This window comes from Blennius ocellaris (assembly GCF_963422515.1).
Source record: "Blennius ocellaris genome assembly, chromosome: 17".
NCBI classification, from domain to species: domain Eukaryota; kingdom Metazoa; phylum Chordata; class Actinopteri; order Blenniiformes; family Blenniidae; genus Blennius; species Blennius ocellaris.
Window position 1 is genome coordinate 24,412,353 of NC_137666.1, and position 23,148 is coordinate 24,435,500.

Here is a 23,148-nt window from a genome sequence, read left to right on the forward strand (position 1 = left end):
GCTTCTTCTTTAATTTAATGTCCTGCAGGGTGGAGGAGGAGGAGGTGGAGGAGGAGGAGGAGGTGGAGGAGGTGGAGGAGGGTGGAGAAGGTGGAGGAGGGTGGAGGAGGAGGAGGTGGAGAAGGTGGAGGAGGGTGGAGAAGGAGGAGGGTGGAGGAGGTGGAGGGTGAAGGAGGTGGAGGAGGGTGGAGGAGGACCCTCTAGAACCTGTGTGATGTGTGTGTGTGAGAGAGAGAGAGAGAGAGAGAGAGAGAGAGAGAGGGAGGCTGATACTCTTCGGCGCTAGGACCGTGGCTTGTCAGAGCAAATCCCAGACACACACACACACACACACACACACACACACACACACACACACACACACACACACACACACACACACAGACGGGGAGGCTCTCCGGTCGGTGTGTTTGCGCTGCGGTTCACCGGGGGGAGGCTGCACCTTCTGCGGCGGACGGAGCTGAACCAGCTGCTCTCGTCCTCCTCCTGCTCCATCGCCTCCATCACCTCCATCATCTCCTCCACCCCCTCCTCCACCCCTCCTCCACCCCCCGCACCGACCGGAACCAGCCTCTCGTGCTCCGTATGGACTCACCATGCGCAGGATTCGGGCCAACGCCATCGCCATTCTGACCGTCGCCTGGATCCTCGGGACGTTTTATTACCTGTGGCAGGACAACAAGCCGCAGTCTCCCGCCTCGTCCGCGGCTCAGCCCCGGGGCCGGAGCCCCGGAGCCCCGGGGCCGGGGCCGGGGCCGGGACCGGGACCGGGACGGCTGGAGATCCACCGGGACGACCGGACCATCCCGCTCATAGTGAGTCCCCCGAGCCGTGTGTGTGTGTGTGTGTGTGTGTGTGTGTGTGTGTGTGTGTGTGTGTGTGTGTGTGTGTGTGTGTGTGTGTGTGTGTGTGTGTGTGTGTGTGTGTGTGCGTGCGTGCGTGCGTGCGTGTGTGCGTGTGTGTGTGTGTGCGTGTGTGCGTGTGTGCGTGTGTGCGTGTGTGCGTGTGTGCGTGTGTGTGTGTGTGTGTGCGTGTGTGTGTGTGTGTGAGAGAGAGAGAGAGTGATGGAGGTGTGCCTCAGGTAAGCAGCTTTCCATAAGCCTCGCGCACAAACACACATTCTGTTGAGACCTGTGAGGAAACAACACCCGGCAAGAACAGACACCTGCAGCCTGTCATTACAGGGTCTGGTCTGTTTCTGTCTGTAGCCTGTCATTACAGGGCCTGGTCTGTTTCTGTCTGTAGCCTGTCATTACAGGGTCTGGTCTGTTTCTGTCTGTAGCCTGTCATTACAGGATCTGGTCTGTTTCTGTCTGTAGCCTGTCATTACAGGGTCTGGTCTGTTTCTGTCTGTAGCCTGTCATTACAGGGTCTGGTCTGTTTCTGTCTGTAGCCTGTCATTACAGGATCTGGTCTGTTTCTGTCTGTAGCCTGTCATTACAGGATCTGGTCTGTTTCTGTCTGTAGCCTGTCATTACAGGGTCTGATCTGTTTCTGTCTGTAGCCTGTCATTACAGGGTCTGGTCTGTTTCTGTCTGTAGCCTGTCATTACAGGATCTGGTCTGTTTCTGTCTGTAGCCTGTCATTACAGGGTCTGGTCTGTTTCTGTCTGTAGCCTGTCATTACAGGATCTGGTCTGTTTCTGTCTGTAGCCTGTCATTACAGGATCTGGTCTGTTTCTGTCTGTAGCCTGTCATTACAGGGCCTGGTCTGTTTCTGCCTGCAGCCTGTCATTACAGGGTCTGGTCTGTTTCTGTCTGTAGCCTGTCATTACAGGGCCTGGTCTGTTTCTGCCTGCAGCCTGTCATTACAGGGTCTTGGTCTGTTTCTGTCTGTAGCCTGTCATTACAGGGTCTTGGTCTGTTTCTGTCTGTAGCCTGTCATTACAGGGTCTGGTCTGTTTCTGTCTGTAGCCTGTCATTACAGGGCCTTGGTCTGTTTCTGTCTGTAGCCTGTCATTACAGGGTCTTGGTCTGTTTCTGTCTGTAGCCTGTCATTACAGGGTCTTGGTCTGTTTCTGTCTGTAGCCTGTCATTACATGGCCTTGGTCTGTTTCTGTCTGTAGCCTGTCATTACAGGGTCTTGGTCTGTTTCTGTCTGTAGCCTGTCATTACAGGGTCTTGGTCTGTTTCTGTCTGTAGCCTGTCATTACAGGGTTTGATCTGTTTCTGTCTGTAGCCTGTCATTACAGGGTCTGGTCTGTTTCTGTCTGTAGCCTGTCATTACAGGGTCTGGTCTGTTTCTGTCTGTAGCCTGTCATTACAGGGTCTTGTCTGTTTCTGTCTGTAGCCTGTCATTACATGGTCTGGTCTGTTTCTGCCTGCAGCCTGTCATTACAGGGTCTGGTCTGTTTCTGTCTGTAACCTGTCATTACAGGGCCTTGGTCTGTTTCTGTCTGTAGCCTGTCATTACAGGGTCTGGTCTGTTTCTGCCTGCAGCCTGTCATTACAGTGCCTTGGTCTGTTTCTGTCTGTAGCCTGTCATTACATGGTCTGGTCTGTTTCTGTCTGTAGCCTGTCATTACAGGATCTGGTCTGTTTCTGTCTGTAGCCTGTCATTACATGGTCTGGTCTGTTTCTGCCTGCAGCCTGTCATTACAGGGCCTTGGTCTGTTTCTGTCTGTAGCCTGTCATTACATGGTCTGGTCTGTTTCTGTCTGTAGCCTGTCATTACAGGGCCTTGGTCTGTTTCTGTCTGTAGCCTGTCATTACAGGGCCTTGGTCTGTTTCTGTCTGTAGCCTGTCATTACAGGATCTGGTCTGTTTCTGTCTGTAGCCTGTCATTACAGGGCCTTGGTCTGTTTCTGTCTGTAGCCTGTCATTACAGGGTCTGGTCTGTTTCTGTCTGTAGCCTGTCATTACAGGGCCTTGGTCTGTTTCTGTCTGTAGCCTGTCATTACAGGGCCTGGTCTGTTTCTGCCTGCAGCCTGTCATTACAGGGCCTTGGTCTGTTTCTGTCTGTAGCCTGTCATTACAGGGCCTTGGTCTGTTTCTGTATGCAGCCTTTCATTACAGGGTCTGGTCTGTTTCTGTCTGTAGCCTGTCATTACAGGGCTTGGGTCTGTTTCTGCCTGCAGCCTGTCATTACAGGGTCTGGTCTGTTTCTGCCTGTAGCCTGTCATTACAGGGTCTGGTCTGTTTCTGCCTGTAGCCTGTCATTACAGGGTCTGGTCTGTTTCTGTCTGTAGCCTGTCATTACAGGGCCTGGTCTGTTTCTGCCTGTAGCCTGTCATTACAGGGTCTGGTCTGTTTCTGCCTGTAGCCTGTCATTACAGGGTCTGGTCTGTTTCTGCCTGTAGCCTGTCATTACAGGGTCTGGTCTGTTTCTGTCTGTAGCCTGTCATTACAGGGCCTGGTCTGTTTCTGCCTGTAGCCTGTCATTACAGGGTCTGGTCTGTTTCTGTCTGTAGCCTGTCATTACAGGGTCTTGGTCTGTTTCTGTCTGTAGCCTGTCATTATAGGATCTGGTCTGTTTCTGTCCTGACAGTCCAGACTGTAGCTCCAGTCTCATCATGTTGTTTGTGGAGGTCGTTGACCTTTGACCTTTGTCACCAGACGATGTTTAGTTTGATCATGTTGGCTGAAGCTCTTCAGACCCACTGTTCTTCTCTTCCTCTTCTCTTCCTCTTTCTTTCTTTCTTTCTTTCTTTCTTTCTTTCTTTCTTTCTTTCGGTCTGTCTGTCCAGTCCGTGTGGACCAGTGACTAGTGGCTAGTGGCTAGTGACTAGTGACCAGTGACCAGTGACCAGTGACCAGTGACTAGCGACCAGTGACTAGTGACTGGACTTGTTGAGGGTTGAACAGTTTCCTGACACGTCAGTGTAGATTTGTCCTTTTATCTCTTGTCCTTCTTTCTTTGCGTCACTTTTCTTTGGCTGTTTCTCGTTGGAGCAGTCTGAAGTGGAGGAGAGAGCTGAGGAGGAAACTCTCCGTCGCTCCGTCTCTCCTTCCTCTGGGAGTCTTCTTCTTCTTTCTCTTCTTCTTCTTCTTCTCCTTCTTCTTCTCCTTCTCCTCCTACCCCTACCCCCGTCTGACCAGAACCAGTCATGTTGTCATCGGCCTCAAACTCTCTGGATGTTTCCACTCACATGCTTGGTGCTGGTCGCTCCGTCACGCCTCCGTCACGCCTCCGTCACGCCTCCGTCACGTCTCCGACCGCCGCTTTTGTTTTCCACTTTTTTTCCGCCCGGTCACTCAGTAACAAACTCAAACTCAGTGAGCGGCAACATCAAAACCGTAGAACAACGTAGATACGAGAGGCAAACCTGAAGGTTCCCGTCAGGATGTTTATAGGAGTCACTCCTGTTCTGACCTGGTCCACCGGGGGGCGCACTGCCTCAGGGGGAGTCCAGGTCATAATGGGGTCACCACACCCGGGTCACACCTGGACCAGAACTGGACCAGAACTTAGATGGATGGCCCTGAGGGACCCCCTTCTCTGCAGCTGCCCCGCCCTGAGCCCAGGTAACCTGAGCCACACCTGCTAGCAGCCACACTGCAGCGCTGCAGGGGGTGGTGGGGTCAAAGCTCAGTGTTTTCTGTTGCTACAGTTTGAATAATTTTACGGCCTTCAGGTGGTCAGTGTTCTACGTCAGTCTCGGGACAAGAAGCAGTTTCTTGTCGTGTCCTGCCTCCACCTTTTGGCCTCCGTTTTCCTGGTGCTTCAGTGACTGCAGGCCTCCACTTGCACCACCATACTGTAACGCTCTGTCTTGTTTATCACATACCACCTTCAACTAACTGTAGATTCCACCTTAAGGATGATTGTTGATTCCACCTTAAGATTGATCGTTGATTCCACCTTAAGTTTGATTGGTGATTCCACCTTAATTTTGATTGGTTATTCCACTTTAAGGTTGATCGTTGATTCCACCTTAAGGCTAATAGTTGATACAACCTTAAGATTAATTCGTGATTCCACCTTAAGACTGATTGATGATTCTACCTTTTGATTGGTCATTGATTTCACCTTAAGGCTAATTGGTTCCACCTTAAGAGTGGTCGTTGATTCCACCTTAAGTTTGATTGTTGATTCCACCTTAAGAGTGGTCGTTGATTCCACCTTAAGTTTGATTGTTGATACCATTGATATGTTTTTCATATCCAGTCTCTCGGGATCTGTTCCTGCTGTTCCTCGTCTTTTGGTTCAGACTTTCTTTTACTGACTCGGCAACAATTCCTCAAACTGACCTGAGGAGAAAGAAACATTCTGCTAATCGTGCTGTTCTTCTTGTCTGACCTCGGATTAGAAGCTCAATCGCACACACACACACGCGCACACACACACACACACACACACACACACACACACACACACACACACACACACACACACACACACACACACTGTCTTCAATAGAGAACTCTTCTCTCCCTCATTACAAAATGTACAAATCATTTCCAGATGAGATAAACACACTGTAGTTTGGAAGAGTTGAACTCCAAACTCAATAAATGTGCCTCATTAGTTCTTGTGTGCAATTTGTTTAAATTTGATTACATGACTTCACCTTTTCCAGTCTGACACACACACACACACACACACACACACACACACCCAGAAGTTGCCAGCACAGAAAAGCTCTCATGAAGTAATCAGAGTACACATGGGACAGATGATGTCAGAACCCTGGTAATGTTCTGGCACTGCTTCTACAATACATTTCACTCTTTTTCCAGGAAAACCTTGTTCAGCTGTTCATGAAACATTAGAAACTAATCGAGTTCTCAGCACAAATTGTTTCGTTTCTTTGTGTTCAGTGTGCATTCAGTGTGTAGGGTGTTCAGTGTGCATTCAGTGTGTAGGGTGTTCAGTGTGTGCTCAGTGTGTAGGGTGTTCAGTGTGTGCTCAGTGTGTTCAGCGTGGAGGGTGTTCAGTGTGGAGGGTGTTCAGTGTGCATTCAGTGTGTAGGGTGTTCAGTGTGCATTCAGTGTGTAGGGTGTTCAGTGTGCATTCAGTGTGTAGGGTGTTCAGTGTGTGCTCAGTGTGTAGGGTGTTCAGTGTGTGCTCAGTGTGTTCAGTGTGGAGGGTGTTCAGTGTGGAGGGTGTTCAGTGTGGAGGGTGTTCAGTGTGGAGGGTGTTCAGTGTGGAGAGTGTTCAGTGTGGAGGGTGTTTAATGTTCAGTGTGGAGGGTGTTCAGTGTGGAGAGTGTTCAGTGTGGAGGGTGTTTAATGTTCAGTGTGGAGGGTGTTCAGTGTGCATTCAGTGTGTAGGGTGTTCAGTGTGTGCTCAGTGTGGAGGGTGTTCAGTGTGTGCTCAGTGTGTTCAGCATGGAGGGTGTTCAGTGTGGAGGGTGTTCAGTGTGGAGGGTGTTCAGTGTGGAGGGTGTTCAGTGTGGAGAGTGTTCTGTGTGGAGGGTGTTCAGTGTGGAGGGTGTTCAGTGTGGAGGGTGTTCAGTGTGGAGGGTGTTCAGTGTGGAGGGTGTTCAGTGTGGAGGGTGTTTAGTGTGGAGAGTGTTCAGTGTGGAGGGTGTTCAGTGTGGAGGGTGTTTAGTGTTCAGTGTGGAGGGTGTTTAATGTTCAGTGTGGAGGGTGTTTAATGTTCAGTGTGGAGGGTGTTTAATGTTCAGTGTGGAGGGTGTTCAGTGTTCAGTGTCCAGGGTGTTGGAACAATATGACAGTCAAGCCAAACATACAGTGTCGATATAAAACCAGGCAGCAAAGTGAACTTAACTTTAATACATTCATAGGAGCAGAAGCAGTAATGTCCCTACTTGTCCACTGGGGGGCGCACTGCTCCAGGGGGGTGGAGGTCACAAGGGGTCACCAGCCATCAGAACTCAGCAGAGGCTCAGCAACCATATCTTACCATTAGCAGTTAGCATCAAAAGAAGCTAAAGGCTGAGGCTATCCAACAAACAACATCTTAACAGTGATTGTTGATTCCACCTTAACACTAATTTTTGATTCCACCTTAAGGCTGATTGTTTTCACCTCAAGACTGATTGTTGATTCCACCTTAAGGCTGATTGTTTCCACCTTAAGATCGATTGTTGATTCCACCTTAAGGCTCATTGTTTATTCCACCTTAAGATTGATTGTTGATTCCACCTTAAGACTGATACGTGAAGCTAACATTGATTGTTTTCTGAATGGTTTGGGCGCTGCGGCGAATGGGAACTAGTCGTCATGGTTGTAATCGGCGTCGAATCGGCCAATAGGACGAGACGACAGTATTATTAAGAAAACCAATTCCCTCCCATCATCTCCTGCTTCCTACTGTGCGGCGCCCCCTGCAGGTGACCCCGCCCCCCCGGGTGGAGCAGCTCCTGGGCGCCTTTGACGAGCAGGCCTACCTGGCGGCCAAGCAGCTGAGAGCGGGAGACGACCCGTACCGGGAGCACGCCTTCAACCTGCAGGAGAGCGACCGGCTGGGCAGCGAGCGAGTCATCAGGGACACACGCCACTACAGGTGAGCAGTCATCAGGGACACACGCCACTACAGGTGAGCAGTCATCAGGGACACACGCCACTACAGGTGAGCAGTCATCAGGGACACACGCCACTACAGGTGAGCAGCGCCGGCGCTTCGTCCAGTCAGGCTGGTCTCTGTGCCTGCAGGTGAACGGGAGAATGAAGCAGTGAATCGTTATGAAGCAGTGAATCATTATGAAGCAGTGAATCATTATGAAGCAGTGAATCATTATGAAGCAGTAAATCGTTATGAAGCAGTAAATCGTTATGAAGCAGTGACTCATTATGAAGCAGTGAATCGTTATGAAGCAGTGACTCATTATGAAGCAGTGAATCATTATGAAGCAGTGACTCGTTATGAAGCAGTGAATCGTTATGAAGCAGTGACTCGTTATGAAGCAGTAAATCGTTATGAAGCAGTGACTCATTATGAAGCGGTAAATTGTTATGAAGCGGTGAATCATTATGAAGCAGTGAATCGTTATGAAGCAGTGAATTGTTATGAAGCAGTAAATCGTTATGAAGCGGTGAATCGTTATGAAGCAGTGACTCATTATGAAGCAGTGACTCATTATGAAGCAGTGAATCGTTCTGAAGCAGTGACTCATTATGAAGCAGTGACTCATGAAGCAGTGAATCGTTATGAAGCAGTGACTCATTATGAAGCGGTAAATTGTTATGAAGCGGTGAATCATTATGAAGCGGTAAATTGTTATGAAGCGGTGAATCATTATGAAGCAGTGAATCATTATGAAGCGGTAAATTGTTATGAAGCGGTGAATCATTATGAAGCAGTGAATCGTTATGAAGCAGTGAATTGTTATGAAGCAGTAAATCGTTATGAAGCGGTGAATCGTTATGAAGCAGTGACTCATTATGAAGCAGTGACTCATTATGAAGCAGTGAATCGTTCTGAAGCAGTGATTCAGCCATGTGGGATTATTTCACTTCATGTATTTGACCTGAATGACCTCGGCAATGCCAAGCGGCTTAAATCTCTGCAACTGTTACCAGGCAACCAGATGTTCCCCGTCACCACAGCAACGATGATGATGAAATATGCAACTGGAATAATTGAATCTGACAAACTGGGGGAAAAGAAAAAGGAAAGCAAGTTCAAAGAATCTGACGTGTGTGTGTGTGTGTGTGTGTGTGTGTGTGTGTGTGTGTGTGTGTGTGTGTGTGTGTGTGTGTGTGTGTGTGTGTGTGTGTGTGTGTGTGTGTGTGTGTGTGTGTGTGTGTGTGTACAGGTGTGCAGCAGTGAACTATGACTCCACCCTCCCCTCCACCAGCGTCATCATCACGTTCCATAATGAGGCTCGCTCCACCCTCCTCCGCACCATCAAGAGGTAAAAAGATTCACCCTAATCCCCACTTCCTGTAGGACCGAGACGTCAGGTTGTCCACTTCCTGTAGGACGGAGACATCAGGTTGTCCACTTCCTGTAGGACCGAGACGTCAGGTTGTCCACTTCCTGTAGGACGGAGACATCAGGTTGTCCACTTCCTGTAGGACCGAGACGTCAGGTTGTCCACTTCCTGTAGGACGGAGACATCAGGTTGTCCACTTCCTGTGTCACACTGATTCACTGACTGCAGCAGCGTAGCAGTACAAGCTAGTTAGCGCAGTGTTAACTCAGTAGCTTTGGCTCAAAGGTGCTGGTGCTGGTGCTGGTGCTGGTGCTGGTACTGGTGCTGGTGCTGGTGCTGGTGCTGGTGCTGGTACTGCTGCTGATAGTTTTAGAGGTGATGGAAACGACCCTTCGAGGTGGTTGAAGCCTCTCAGTATGTTCACTCCTCCAGGTCACGTGTTCTAAAGAGGAACATTCAGTCGGGTTCAAGATGTACTTGAATGCATCACCCGAGCTTATTATGAAGCAGGAAAGATGATGAAGATGAGGAAGGTGATGAAGAGGGAAAGATGATGAAGATGACAAACGTCCTGTGGTTTGTGTCTCAGTGTCCTGATGAGAAGTCCTCCAGCTCTGATCCAGGAGGTTCTGCTGATAGACGACTTCAGCTCCGACCGTGAGTGAACCTCCTAAATACGCTTTACCCAGCCGCTAACTGCCCCACAGTAACCCTAGCCCAGCTGCTAACTGCCCCACAGTAACCCTAACCCAGCTGCTAACTGCCCCACAGTAACCCTAACCCAGCTGTGAACTGCCCCACAGTAACCTTAACCCAGCTGCTAACTGCCCCACAGTAACCCTAACCCAGCTGCTATCTGCCCCACAGTAACCTTAACCCAGCTGCTAACTGCCCCACAGTAACCCTAACCCAGCTGCTAACTGCCTTACAGTAACCCTAACCCTGCTGCTAACTGCCCCACAGTAACCCTAACCCAGCGGCTAACTGCCCCACAGTAACCCTAACCCAGCTGCTAACTGCCCCACAGTAACCTTAACCCAGCCGCTAACTGCCCCACAGTAACCCTAACCCAGCTGCTAACTGCCCCACAGTAACCTTAACCCAGCGGCTAACTGCCCCACAGTAACCCTAACCCAGCGGCTAACTGCCCCACAGTAACCTTAACCCAGCGGCTAACTGCCCCACAGTAACCCTAACCCAGCGGCTAACTGCCCCACAGTAACCCCAACCCAGCTGCTAACTGCCCCACAGTAACCTTAACCCAGCTGCTAACTGCCCCACAGTAACCTTAACCCAGCTGCTAACTGCCCCACAGTAACCTTAACCCAGCTGCTAACTGCCCCACAGTAACCCTAACCCAGCTGCTAACTGCCCCACAGTAACCCTAACCCAGCTGCTAACTGCCCCACAGTAACCCTAACCCAGCTGCTAACTGCCCCACAGTAACCTTAACCCAGCGGCTAACTGCCCCACAGTAACCCTATTCCAGCTGCTAACTGCCCCACAGTAACCTTAACCCAGCGGCTAACTGCCCCACAGTAACTTTAACCCAGCGGCTAACTGCCCCACAGTAACCCTAACCCAGCTGCTAACTGCCCCACAGTAACCTTAACCCAGCTGCTAACTGCCCCACAGTCACCCTAACCCAGCTGCTAACTGCCCCACAGTAACCCTAACCCAGCTGCTAACTGCCCCACAGTAACCTTAACCCAGCGGCTAACTGCCCCACAGTAACCCTAACCCAGCTGCTAACTGCCCCACAGTAACCCTAACCCAGCGGCTAACTGCCCCACGGTAACCCTAACCCAGCGGCTAACTGCCCCACGGTAACCCTAACCCAGCTGCTAACTGCCCCACAGTGCACCAACAGGGTGCAGTTAGAGTGTTGTTACCCCTTGATGTTTATTGATGTTTGTGTTTCTTCTCCAGCTGACGACTGCCAGCTTCTGTCTCTGGTTCCTAAAGTGCGCTGCCTGAGGAACAGCCGGAGAGAGGGTGAGTGTGTGTGTGTGTGTGTGGGGGGGTTCCCTCCATCAGGTCTGTTAAACTGGGTGTCGTTGCTCCGTCAGGTCTGTTAAACTGGGTGTCGTTGCTCCTTCAGGTCTGATCCGGTCTCGTGTGCGTGGAGCGAACTCCGCCTCCGCCTCCATCCTCACCTTCCTGGACAGTCACTGTGAGGTGAACACCGACTGGCTGCAGCCGCTCATCCAACGAGTCAAAGAGGTGAGAACAACTGGCCTCCATCGGCTGGGGCTACACCTTCCACCCTCCGTCAGCTGGAGCTACACCCTCCAGTCAGCTGGAGCTACACCCACAGTCAGCTGCGATCATTTGAATTGCTCAGTCATATGTTGTGTTTCAGGATCACACTCGAGTGGTCAGTCCGATCATCGACGTCATCAGTCTGGACAACTTTGCCTACCTGGCTGCTTCTGCTGACCTGAGAGGAGGTCTGGACACACACACACACACACACACACACACACACACACACACACACACACACACACACACTGTAGAAGCTCTTGTTTACGTGACATCACATGGTTATTCCTGAATTGGATCTTGACGCTCCAAAAGGATAAAGTGAGTCTGGAAACGAAGCGATTCACTGAGTGGATCTGGATTCTAGAACAATCCAGATTCACTGAGTGGATCTGGATTCTAGAACAATCTGCAGGAGCAGCCTGCAGGCGGCCACCGGGGGGGATTCTAGAAGAATCCAGCTCCAGATTCCAGAAGAACATCCGCCTGCAGGCTGCTCCCGTCGTCCTCGCTGCTGCTGCTTGAGACAGTGTTGTGCTGAATTATGCTGCAGAGGAATCTGGTGCTGTTTTTGTGCGTCAGGGTTCGACTGGAGTCTCCACTTCAAGTGGGAGCAGATTCCCATCGAGCAGAAGATGGCGAGGAGCGACCCCACGCAGCCAATCAGGTGGGTTGTGGGTGAGGGAGCGAGTGAGAGTGAGAGTGAGAGTGAGAGTGAGAGTGAGAGTGAGAGTGAGAGAGAGAGAGAGAGAGAGTGAGAGTCCTCTGTGTCCAGGACCCCGGTCATCGCGGGGGGGATCTTCGTCATGGACCGGAGCTGGTTCAACCACCTGGGGCAGTACGACACTCACATGGACATCTGGGGAGGAGAGAACTTCGGTGAGCGCCGTCCTCCGGTCAGACGTCCACCGCCGCTCGTCCAACAAGTGTGACGCATGACGATCGCTTTGTTCATTCGTTCATTTGGGCTCCTTTCTTCCCTCCTGGCAGAAGTTCTGAAAATGTCAAATGTGTCTAAAGTAGAATGGAAATGAAGTGTACAACTGGAATAATGGAATCTGACAAACTGGGAGGAAAAAAAAAGACTTTTTTAAAAGGAAAGCAAGTTCAAAGAATCTGACGTGTGTGTGTGTGTGTGTGTGTGTATGTGCGCGCGCGTGCGTGCGTGTGTGTGTGTGCGTGCGTGCGTGCGTGCGTGCGTGCGTGCGTGTGTGTGTGTGTGCGTGCGTGCGTGTGCGTGCAGAGCTGTCGTTCCGGGTGTGGATGTGTGGCGGCAGCCTGGAGATCCTGCCTTGCAGCAGAGTCGGTCACGTGTTCAGGAAGCGACACCCGTACGACTTCCCCGAGGGAAACGCGCTGACGTACATCAAGTGAGTGTGTGGACGGTTGTCATGACAACCGCAGACATTCGTCAGGTAAACACAGACAGTGTGTGACTCCCCCCCCCCCCCCCCCCCCCCCCCCCCCAGGAACACGCGGCGGGCGGCTGAGGTGTGGATGGATGAGTATAAGCAGTACTACTACTCAGCGCGGCCGTCGGCTCAGGGAAAAGCTTTCGGCAGGTTGGTCCTTCATGTCTGTCCAGCTGAGCTTCTACTGGATTCTACTGGTCCTCCACTGGGACTCTGTTGAGATTGTTGAGACTCTACTCCTAGTGGACCCTCCTGTCTCCTCTCCTGTCCGCTTTTCCTTAACCCCTAGATGATGTCATATCAGGAAAGGTGGATAGGAAAGGAGATGGTGACTCAGTGACTCCATGACTCAGTGACTCCATGACTTAGTGACTCAGTGACTCCATGACTCAATAACATAAGCCCCGTTTCCACTGCACAAAAAGTGCGGGGATAGACCAGTATAGTCCGTTCCGGTTCGCGTTTCCACCGCAGGAATGTGGAAACAACCGCTCCAAGCCGCTCCAAAGGCGGTCGCTTTTGCACTCCCCCTCCGTCGGGGTACCAGGACCATGGAACGGGTCTGAGCTCGAGGAGCCGTCTGCTGATTGGTCAGTGATTTACGACACGCCTTCAATATTTGAATGTGTCGGCTGGATGAATCCTCTGCTGTCAGTGTGGTCAGCTTTGCACTGGTTGTTTGTTTTTTTTTCCCCTTTTCTTTTCTTTGCTGCTCAACTTAAGTGTTGGTCATAGGGCTTGGGACTTTGCATGACGTTGGAGCTTTTTGTTTGCAGCATAGCGTCAGTCGTGGGGTGCGCCGCTCCGGGACACGGAAGCCTTGAGCTTTCTGCTCAAACGCAGGAGCAGCCACTCCACTCCGGCGCTGATCGCTGCCGGAACACGGAGGCTCCAAGCTTCTCTGCATTGAACAGAAACCACAGACCCACGGTGTGTGGGTCTGCGCGGCGACACGGGAGTCTTTAGCTTTCTGTTCAAACGTGAGGCAGAGGTGGTCAGCGTTCCGTTTAACCACGGTCAGTGCATCGCGGGGATGGACCATGGAGGCAATGTAGAGAAGCTCGAAGCCTCCGTGTTCTGGCGCGGAGCTGCCGGAGCGCGATCAGCGCCGGAGTGGAGTGGCTGCTCCTGCGTTTGAGCAGAAAGCTCAAGGCTCCCGTGCGGCCAACCGGGGGGCGCTCGGGTGCGGGGCAAGTCGCCGGAGCGTTCGCTCTCTCAGAACAAACACGGAAGTTGCGGCTGCAGCTCTGCTGCTGCAAAAAATAACAGTTAACTGAACAACAAGTGCAAAGTGGAGGATGTAAACAACAACAGAGGATTCATAAGATCTAGATCTGCAGCCAGGCTGAGACGACTGTTGTAACGTCACACATCTGCGGAGCTCTTAAGCCCCGCCCACTTTTAAAGCTCCTTTCTGCGGTGGAAACGGGTACCGGATTCGGCTCCGGTTATGATTTCCGGTTACGCTCCGTACCGCTCCGTTCCGTCCCCGCATTTTTGTGCGATGGAAACGGGGCTTTAGTGTCTCAGTGACTAGATGACTCAATGACTCAATAACTTAGTGTCTCAGTGACTAGATGACTCAGTGACTCAATAACTTAGTGTCTCAGTGACTAGATGACTTAATGACTCAATAACTTAGTGTCTCAGTGACTAGATGACTCAGTGTCTCAATAACTTTGTGTCTTAGTGACTCAATGACTCAGTGTCTCGATGACTCAAAAACTCAACTTCTTGATTAAAAGTTTGTCTCAGCTGACCTCCTGTGTTTTACTTCCTGTGTTTTACTTCCTGTGTTTTACTTCCTGTGTTTTACTTCCTGTGTTTTACCTCCTGTGTTTTACCTCCTGTGTTTTATTTCCTGTGTTTTACTTCCTGTGTTTTACTTCCTGTGTTTTACTTCCTGTGTTTTACTTCCTGAGTTTTACCTCCTGAGTTTTACCTCCTGAGTTTTACCTCCCGTGTTTTACCTCCCGTGTTTTACTTCCTGTGTTTTACCTCCTGTGTTTTACTTCCTGTCGCAGCATCACGGAGCGGCTGACACTGCGCAGGAAGCTGAACTGTAAACCTTTCCGCTGGTACATGGAAAACGTCTATCCTGAGCTCAGGTAACTTTTAATCCTTCAAACCAGTTCACCAGTTCATCAGTTCACCAGTTCATAAGTTCACCAGTTCATAAGTTCACCAGTTCTGCTGTCAGTACACACAGTCAGTAGAAACCATATTTATATTTTGGCATGATGTTTTTGAGCTCCTAAAGTCTGCGCTGTGTGGACGATCAAACTAAAATGATGGTGACATGAAACACAAGTGTGGTGTGGGCGGGGCCTAAATTTCTCCGAGGTGTGTGTGTGTGTGTCTTTGCTCTGTGAGGGACGGATGTTTGTCTGTTAGCAGTTAGCTGTTAGCCTAACCTGTTAGAATATGGACGGATGTTTGTCTGTTAGCAGTTAGCTGTTAGCCTTACCTGTTAGAAGATGGATGGATGTTTGTCTTAGCAGTTAGCTGTTAGCCTCACCTGTTAGAAGATAGACAGATGTTTGTCTGTTAGCCATTAGCTGTTAGCCTCACCTGTTAGAATATGGACGGATGTTTGTCTGTTAGCAGTTAGCTGTTAGCCTCACCTGTTAGAATATGGACGGATGTTTGTCTGTTAGCCATTAGCTGTTAGCCTCACCTGTTAGAATATGGACGGATGTTTGTCTGTTAGCAGTTAGCTGTTAGCCTTACCTGTTAGAAGATGGATGGATGTTTGTCTTAGCAGTTAGCTGTTAGCCTCACCTGTTAGAAGATAGACAGATGTTTGTCTGTTAGCTATTAGCTGTTAGCCTCACCTGTTGGAATATGGACGGATGTTTGTCTGTTAGCCTGTAGCTGTTAGCCGTTAGTCTGGAGGAGCCAAGAGTCTGAATTGACACAGAAATTTGACCAAGTGAATGCTGTGTGGTTGCTCTTGTTCAGCCCCCCTGGGGGGTCATGACCTCCTTGGGTTCATCTCTAATGATCTAAATATAACTGACTGGACAGGAACGCGTGACATTTTTTGAGTTTGTATTAAAGAATGATCAGCTCTTCATCTGATGGATGAAGAGCTGAGATCCTGGTTCACATTCTTCCTTTTCAAAAACTTCTCCATCACTGTCACTGACACAGTACTTTGATACAAGATGGTAGCAGGAGGTGGAGATGAACCACACTGACGTCTGTCACTTTACATTTCACCGGCAAAGTTCTGTGCTGCCCTCTAGTGGTGAAGAGTATTTATACATGATTACTCTGCAACACACTGTCGCTGTGAGAGCAAATGTTTTTTTAGAAAAAAATGTGAAATTGAATAATTTCCCACGGCTCACCTGACGAGATCTCGCGGAACACCAGTGTGCCGCGGAGCAGAGGTTGAAAAACACTGCTCTAAGTAACTGAGTACCTGGCCTCTGCCATTGTAACTAATCATTTCCTGAGATCCCTCTGTCATAAGGAACATTAGGATTGGTTGTTCCTCCTGGTTCTGATGAGGACTTGTCCTCCCTCCGTTCTGTCGGTGTCCCTCAGGGTCCCCGAGCAGGAAGCCGTGTCCAGCCTGCTGAAACAGGGAGCTCTGTGTCTGGAGACGCGAGGCAGTGACGGCCTGGGCCTGGCAGAGTGCAGGGGGGCTGGAGGAACCAGGCCACAATCACAGGTCAGGACTGAACAAGGCTGGAAGGGTTCTGGGATCGGTACCACTCAGGAGGGTCCAGGTACCATTCAGGAGGGCCCAGGTACCATCAGGAGGGTCCAGGTACCATTCAGGAAGGCCCAGGTACCATCAGGAGGGTCCAGGTACCATTCAGGAAGGCCCAGGTACCATCAGGAGGGTCCAGGTACCATCAGGAGTGTCCAGGTACCATCAGGAGTGTCCAGGTACCATCAGGAGGGTCAAGGTACCATTCAGGAAGGTCCAGGTACCATCAGGAGGGTCCAGGTACCATCAGGAGTGTCCAGGTACCATCAGGAAGGTCAAGGTACCATCAGGAGGGTCCAGGTACCATCAGGAAGGTCCAGGTACCATCAGGAGGGTCCAGGTACCAGGTTCAGAGCTGAGAGGTGGTAGGTTATATTGTTGTCCGGAACCCGGACTGAAAGAATAAATCACTTACATTATTTCCATTTTATTTATGACCCAAGTCGAAACAATCTTTTACTTTGAAAAATGACTGAATTCTCTCCGTTGCATCCGTCTATGACTTGTGTCGGTCACGTGACACCTGAGCGCTGATATCAAACCCACAAACATCAAAATGAGTAAAAAAACACGTCGCGTTTGAAAAGTTTCTGTGCAAAGGGGAAAAGTTCCAGCGAGACAGAAGAAGAACATAGAAGTACGTAGAAAGACGTACAAGTACACAGTGATTCACCTTTATCGTTATATTCATAAAATACCACCGTTTTTGTGTTGGTCGTATGATTTTATTTTGTAGTGTTTATGGAGGTTTGTTGTTGCTTCCTGGTTGCAGAGGTGGGAGCTGATCGAGCCGCTCATCCGCCAGCAGGACCTCTGTCTGGCCATCTCGGCCTTCACAGCAGGGTCAAAGGTCAAGATGGAGCCCTGCAACAGTAAAGAGCCCCGACAGGTGAGGAACTGTTCACCTGAGAAGTGCTCTGGCCTCACAGTGAGGTTAGGGTCTGGTGCAGTGGTCAGTAGTGCCCCTCCTCACAGTGAGGTTAGGGTCTGGTGCAGTGGTCAGTAGTGCTCTGGCCTCACAGTGAGGTTAGGGTCTGGTGCAGTGGTCAGTAGTGCTCTGGCCTCACAGTGAGGTTAGGGTCTGGTGCAGTGGTCAGTAGTGCTCTGGCCTCACAGTGAGGTTAGGGTCTGGTGCAGTGGTCAGTGTTCTGGCCTCACAGTGAGGTTAGGGTCTGGTGCAGTGGTCAGTAGTGCTCTGGCCTCACAGTGAGGTTAGGGTCTGGTGCAGTGGTCAGTAGTGCTCTGGCCTCACAGTGAGGTTAGGGTCTGGTGCAGTGGTCAGTGCTCTGGCCTCACAGTGAGGTTAGGGTCTGGTGCAGTGGTCAGTGTTCTGGCCTCACAGTGAGGTTAGGGTCTGGTGCAGTGGTCAGTAGTGCTCTGGCCTCACAGTGAGGTTAGGGTCTGGTGCAGTGGTCAGTAGTGCTCTGGCCTCACAGTGAGGTTAGGGTCTGGTGCAGTGGTCAGTAGTGCTCTGGCCTCACAGTGAGGTTAGGGTCTGGTGCAGTGGTCAGTAGTGCTCTGGCCTCACAGTGAGGTTAGGGTCTGGTGCAGTGGTCAGTAGTGCTCTGGCCTCACAGTGAGGTTAGGGTCTGGTGCAGTGGTCAGTGCTCTGGCCTCACAGTGAGGTTAGGGTCTGGTGCAGTGGTCAGTAGTGCTCTGGCCTCACAGTGAGGTTAGGGTCTGGTGCAGTGGTCAGTGCTCTGGCCTCACAGAGAGGTTAGGGTCTGGTGCAGTGGTCAGTAGTGCTCTGGCCTCACAGTGAGGTTAGGGTCTGGTGCAGTGGTCAGTAGTGCTCTGGCCTCACAGTGAGGTTAGGGTCTGGTGCAGTGGTCAGTGCTCTGGCCTCACAGTGAGGTTAGGGTCTGGTGCAGTGGTCAGTGTTCTGGCCTCACAGTGAGGTTAGGGTCTGGTGCAGTGGTCAGTAGTGCTCTGGCCTCACAGTGAGGTTAGGGTCTGGTGCAGTGGTCAGTGCTCTGGCCACACAGTGGGGTTAGGGTCTGGTGCAGTGGTCAGTAGTGCTCTGGCCATACAGTGGGGTTAAGGTCTGGTGCAGTGGTCAGTAGTGCTCTGGCCTCACAGTGAGGTTAGGGTCTGGTGCAGTGGTCAGTAGTGCTCTGGCCTCACAGTGAGGTTAGGGTCTGGTGCAGTGGTCAGTAGTGCTCTGGCCTCACAGTGAGGTTAGGGTCTGGTGCAGTGGTCAGTAGTGCTCTGGCCTCACAGTGAGGTTAGGGTCTGGTGCAGTGGTCAGTAGTGCTCTGGCCTCACAGTGAGGTTAGGGTCTGGTGCAGTGGTCAGTAGTGCTCTGGCCTCACAGTGAGGTTAGGGTCTGGTGCAGTGGTCAGTGCTCTGGCCTCACAGTGAGGTTAGGGTCTGGTGCAGTGGTCAGTGTTCTGGCCTCACAGTGAGGTTAGGGTCTGGTGCAGTGGTCAGTAGTGCTCTGGCCTCACAGTGAGGTTAGGGTCTGGTGCAGTGGTCAGTGCTCTGGCCTCACAGTGAGGTTAGGGTCTGGTGCAGTGGTCAGTAGTGCTCTGGCCTCACAGTGAGGTTAGGGTCTGGTGCAGTGGTCAGTGCTCTGGCCTCACAGTGAGGTTAGGGTCTGGTGCAGTGGTCAGTAGTGCTCTGGCCTCACAGTGAGGTTAGGGTCTGGTGCAGTGGTCAGTGCTCTGGCCTCACAGTGAGGTTAGGGTCTGGTGCAGTGGTCAGTGTTCTGGCCTCACAGTGAGGTTAGGGTCTGGTGCAGTGGTCAGTAGTGCTCTGGCCTCACAGTGAGGTTAGGGTCTGGTGCAGTGGTCAGTGCTCTGGCCTCACAGTGAGGTTAGGGTCTGGTGCAGTGGTCAGTAGTGCTCTGGCCTCACAGTGAGGTTAGGGTCTGGTGCAGTGGTCAGTGCTCTGGCCTCACAGTGAGGTTAGGGTCTGGTGCAGTGGTCAGTAATGCTCTGGCCTCACAGTGAGGTTAGGGTCTGGTGCAGTGGTCAGTGCTCTGGCCTCACAGTGAGGTTAGGGTCTGGTGCAGTGGTCAGTAGTGCTCTGGCCTCACAGTGAGGTTAGGGTCTGGTGCAGTGGTCAGTGCTCTGGCCTCACAGTGAGGTTAGGGTCTGGTGCAGTGGTCAGTAATGCTCTGGCCTCACAGTGAGGTTAGGGTCTGGTGCAGTGGTCAGTAGTGCTCTGGCCTCACAGTGAGGTTAGGGTCTGGTGCAGTGGTCAGTGCTCTGGCCTCACAGTGAGGTTAGGGTCTGGTGCAGTGGTCAGTGATCTGGCCTCACAGTGAGGTTAGGGTCTGGTGCAGTGGTCAGTGAATGACCTGTGGTCACTGTCGTTGCAGAAGTGGAAGCCTAAAGGTTCGGCCCTGCAGCACCTGGTCAGCGGCCTCTGCCTGGACAGTCAGACCCCCACTGGACCCCCTGTCATCACTCAGTGTCGCCCCCTGGTGGCCAGCCAAGCCTGGGAGCCCCAAGTCATCACCTGAGCCCTGGTCTTCACTCAGTGTCGCCCCCTGGTGGCCAGCCGGCCTGGGAGTCCCGAGTCATCACTTCTGAGTCGTCACCCCTGGTGTCCTCCTCCCCGGAGCCCCGGACTGATGTTCCAGCTGCTGCTGTCCTGATGAGCTGGTGACAACATGAGAGGCTTCATGTGTGCAGAGCTTCTTCTACCTGATCCCAGCTTTTCACCTCACCTGGACCTCACCTGGACCTCACCTCACCTGGACCACACCTCACCTGGACCACACCTCACCTGGACCACACCTCACCTGGACCACACCTCACCTGGACCACACCTCACCTGGAGCTCCCCTGGCGTTCACCTCACCGTTCCTTCGTGTTCGTCTGTCCTGGCCGCCGTGTTTGAGCTTCACTGTAGCAGCTGCTCTCCTCCATCGTCACTGGACGGGATGAATTCTTCTACTTTCTTTACAGAGCGGTACAACTGTGTGGAACGTTCCACCACCACTGTCTGGAACGTTCCACCACGACCGTCTGGGACGTTCCACCACGACCGTGTGGAACGTTCCACCACGACCGTCTGGGACGTTCCACCACGACCGTGTGGAATGTTCCACCACCACTGTCTGGAACGTTCCACCACGACCGTCTGGGACGTTCCGCCACGACCGTGTGGAACGTTCCACCACCACTGTCTGGAACGTTCCACCACGACCGTCTGGGATGTTCCACCACGACCGTCTGGGATGTTCCACCACCACTGTCTGGAACATTCCACCACGACCGTCTGAGACGTACCACCACGGCCATGTGGAACGTTCCACCACGGCCATGTGGAACGTTCCACCACAGTCTTGTGGAACGTACCACCACTGCCATGTGGAACGTTCTACCACTGCCATGTGGAACATTCCACCACGGTCTCGTGGAACGTTCCACCACGGCCATGTGGAACGTTCCACCACGGCCATGTGGAACGTTCCACCACAGTCTTGTGGAACGTTCCACCACAGTCTTGTGGAACGTTCCACCACAGTCTTGTGGAACGTTTCACCACGGTCATGTGGAACGTTCCACCACGGTCTTGTGGAATGTTCCACCACGGCCATGTGGAACGTTCCACCACAGTCTTGTGGAACGTACCACCACAGTCTTGTGGAACGTACCACCACGGCCATGTGGAACGTTTCACCACGGTCATGTGGAACGTACCACCACGGCCATGTGGAACGTTCCACCACGGTCTTGTGGAATGTTCCACCACGGCCATGTGGAACATACCATCACAGTCTTGTGGAACGTTCCACCACGGTCTTGTGGAACGCACCATGCCAAGACTGTCAGGAACATTATTTATTGTTTCGCATGGTCAGACCCAAAGAATAATTTTATGTTTGTTTCTGTAAATATCGGTTCTCGCCGTGTGTTTGTGTAAAGTTCCCAATATGTTGTTTGAACAAATGTGTAAACAGAGACTTGGCTGTCATTTGTAAAATAAAGAGTCATATTGTGTCTTTGTGATTTCACATCCTTCACTTTCATGCTTCATCATTTCTCCTCTTCATCCGTCCATCACTGTGTTTGGAATTCATCCTTTCTTTTGCTTCAAGTCTTTAAAAGTTTCCAACAAATTCATTTAAGATTTCAATCTTTTTTTTGTTTCCCCCATGTATTTTTTTATTGAGTTTTCAACATTGTATATATTCTTCTCAGGGTAAATCAAACCCAGTTTTCTTTTTCTGAACTCAATAACTTCTCAAACACCCCCCCCCCATCCACACACACACAATCACACACACACAAATAGACATTCATGAAAATAACAAAAATGCCAAAATTGACAATAGAAACGAAGTGAAACAAAGGTATATCGGACAGACATAAATGAAACCTTTAGGAAAATGCGATGGTGTATGAAACCAAACATTAAGTACCGGGAGGTTCTAGATCCTTCCAGTGCAGCAGAATTCATCTGCAGCCACAGGAGAGGAAAAGCAATAACTTTAAACTGTATTAGGGTCAAGGTTAGAAAGCCCTTGCTGATTAGCCCCGCCCACAGCCCTTGCTGATTAGCCCCGCCCACAACCCTAGCTGATTAGTCCCGCCCACAGCCCTCGCTGATTAGCCCCGCCCACAGCCCTTGCTGATTAGCCCCGCCCACAACCCTCGCTGATTAGTCCCGCCCACAGCCCTCGCTGATTAACCCCGCCCACAGCCCTTGCTGATTAGCCCCGCCCACAACCCTAGCTGATTAGTCCCACCCACAGCCCTCGCTGATTAGCCCCGCCCACAGCCCTTGCTGATTAGCCCCGCCCACAACCCTCGCTGATTAGTCCCGCCCACAGCCCTTGCTGATTAACCCCGCCCACAGCCCTTGCTGATTAGCCCCGCCCACAACCCTCGCTGATTAGTCCCGCCCACAGCCCTTGCTGATTAACCCCGCCCACAGCCCTTGCTGATTAGCCCCGCCCACAGCCCTTGCTGATTAACCCCGCCCACAGCCCTTGCTGATTAGTCCCGCCCACAGCCCTCGTTGATGAGCATTGTATTGTTTTATGTTTTCCAGACAGTTTGACTCATCCAGTAAATACAATAACAAAAAGGAAATGGAAAAGACAAAACAAGAGAAGCATTGACAAGATGGAATAAGCAAAGAAGAGAGAGAAAAACAATATGATACTTTGTATATTTAATCAGAACTTTAATCAGCGTGTTTTAGTAGGTTTCCATTATAAACGGCTGCAGAGCTGCGTTCTCTCATTCTACACCTCCATTCCTCCTCCTATCATTCTACACCTCCATTCCTCCTCATGTTGAAGCTTTTGATTCAGACACGTCCAGAAATAAAGTGAAAGGAGCAGAAATTCACTATGTAAGGCCCAAATGTTGAAATATAAGACCCAAGCTCATTCACATTATTTTGATTTGATTTGATTTGATTATTTTAATTTTCTCTCTCTGGCCACTCCGAGGCTCCAGACTAAAGCAACACGGATGTGAAAAACACCAATAGAACGACGAGGAGAATCAATGTTTTCTGTCTCTTTGGTCTGAATCCGAGGTTCAGGACAGACTAGATAGAGCAACTGGACCAGGCCACTGGTACAGTCCGTCTCCTGGTCCAGGGACCAGACCACTGGTACAGTCTGTCTCCTGGTTCCTGGACCAGACCACTGTTACAGTCCGTCTCCTGGTCCCTGGACCAGACCACTGGTACAGTCTGTCTCCTGGTTCCTGGACCAGACCACTGGTACAGTCTGTCTCCTGGTTCCTGGACCAGACCACTGGTACAGTCCATCTCCTGGTTCCTGGACCAGACCACTGGTACAGTCCATCTCCTGGTTCCAGGACCGGACCACTGGTACAGTCCGTCTCCTGGTTCCTGGACCCTCCTGGTTCCTGGACCAGACCACTGTTACAGTCCGTCTCCTGGTTCCTGGACCAGACCACTGGTACAGTCCGTCTCCTGGTTCCTGGACCAGACCACTGGTACAGTCCATCTCCTGGTTCCAGGACCGGACCACTGGT

General features: G+C 51.3%; 1 protein-coding gene across 2 annotated transcripts; it reads left to right on the plus strand.

Moving 5' to 3' along the window:
- The first annotated feature begins 359 nt into the window (after positions 1 to 359).
- galnt16 (UDP-N-acetyl-alpha-D-galactosamine:polypeptide N-acetylgalactosaminyltransferase 16) lies at positions 360 to 21,132 on the plus strand. Of its 2 annotated transcripts, XM_080512771.1 has the most exons (15): positions 364 to 815; positions 7,238 to 7,410; positions 8,663 to 8,761; positions 9,372 to 9,439; positions 10,712 to 10,777; positions 10,884 to 11,005; positions 11,145 to 11,232; positions 11,630 to 11,714; positions 11,823 to 11,926; positions 12,291 to 12,417; positions 12,517 to 12,609; positions 14,484 to 14,567; positions 16,012 to 16,138; positions 16,953 to 17,069; positions 19,503 to 21,132. In XM_080512771.1, exons 1-15 carry the CDS (start codon positions 597 to 599, stop codon positions 19,644 to 19,646), a joined length of 1,716 nt encoding a protein of 571 aa, XP_080368897.1. In that variant the 5' UTR covers positions 364 to 596; the 3' UTR covers positions 19,647 to 21,132. The 2 variants fall into 2 exon arrangements, with proteins under 2 accessions (XP_080368896.1, XP_080368897.1); XM_080512770.1 differs by lacking the exon at positions 19,503 to 21,132 and having other exon boundaries at positions 360 to 815; positions 16,012 to 16,217; positions 16,279 to 17,035.
- Positions 21,133 to 23,148: the final 2,016 nt, after the last annotated feature.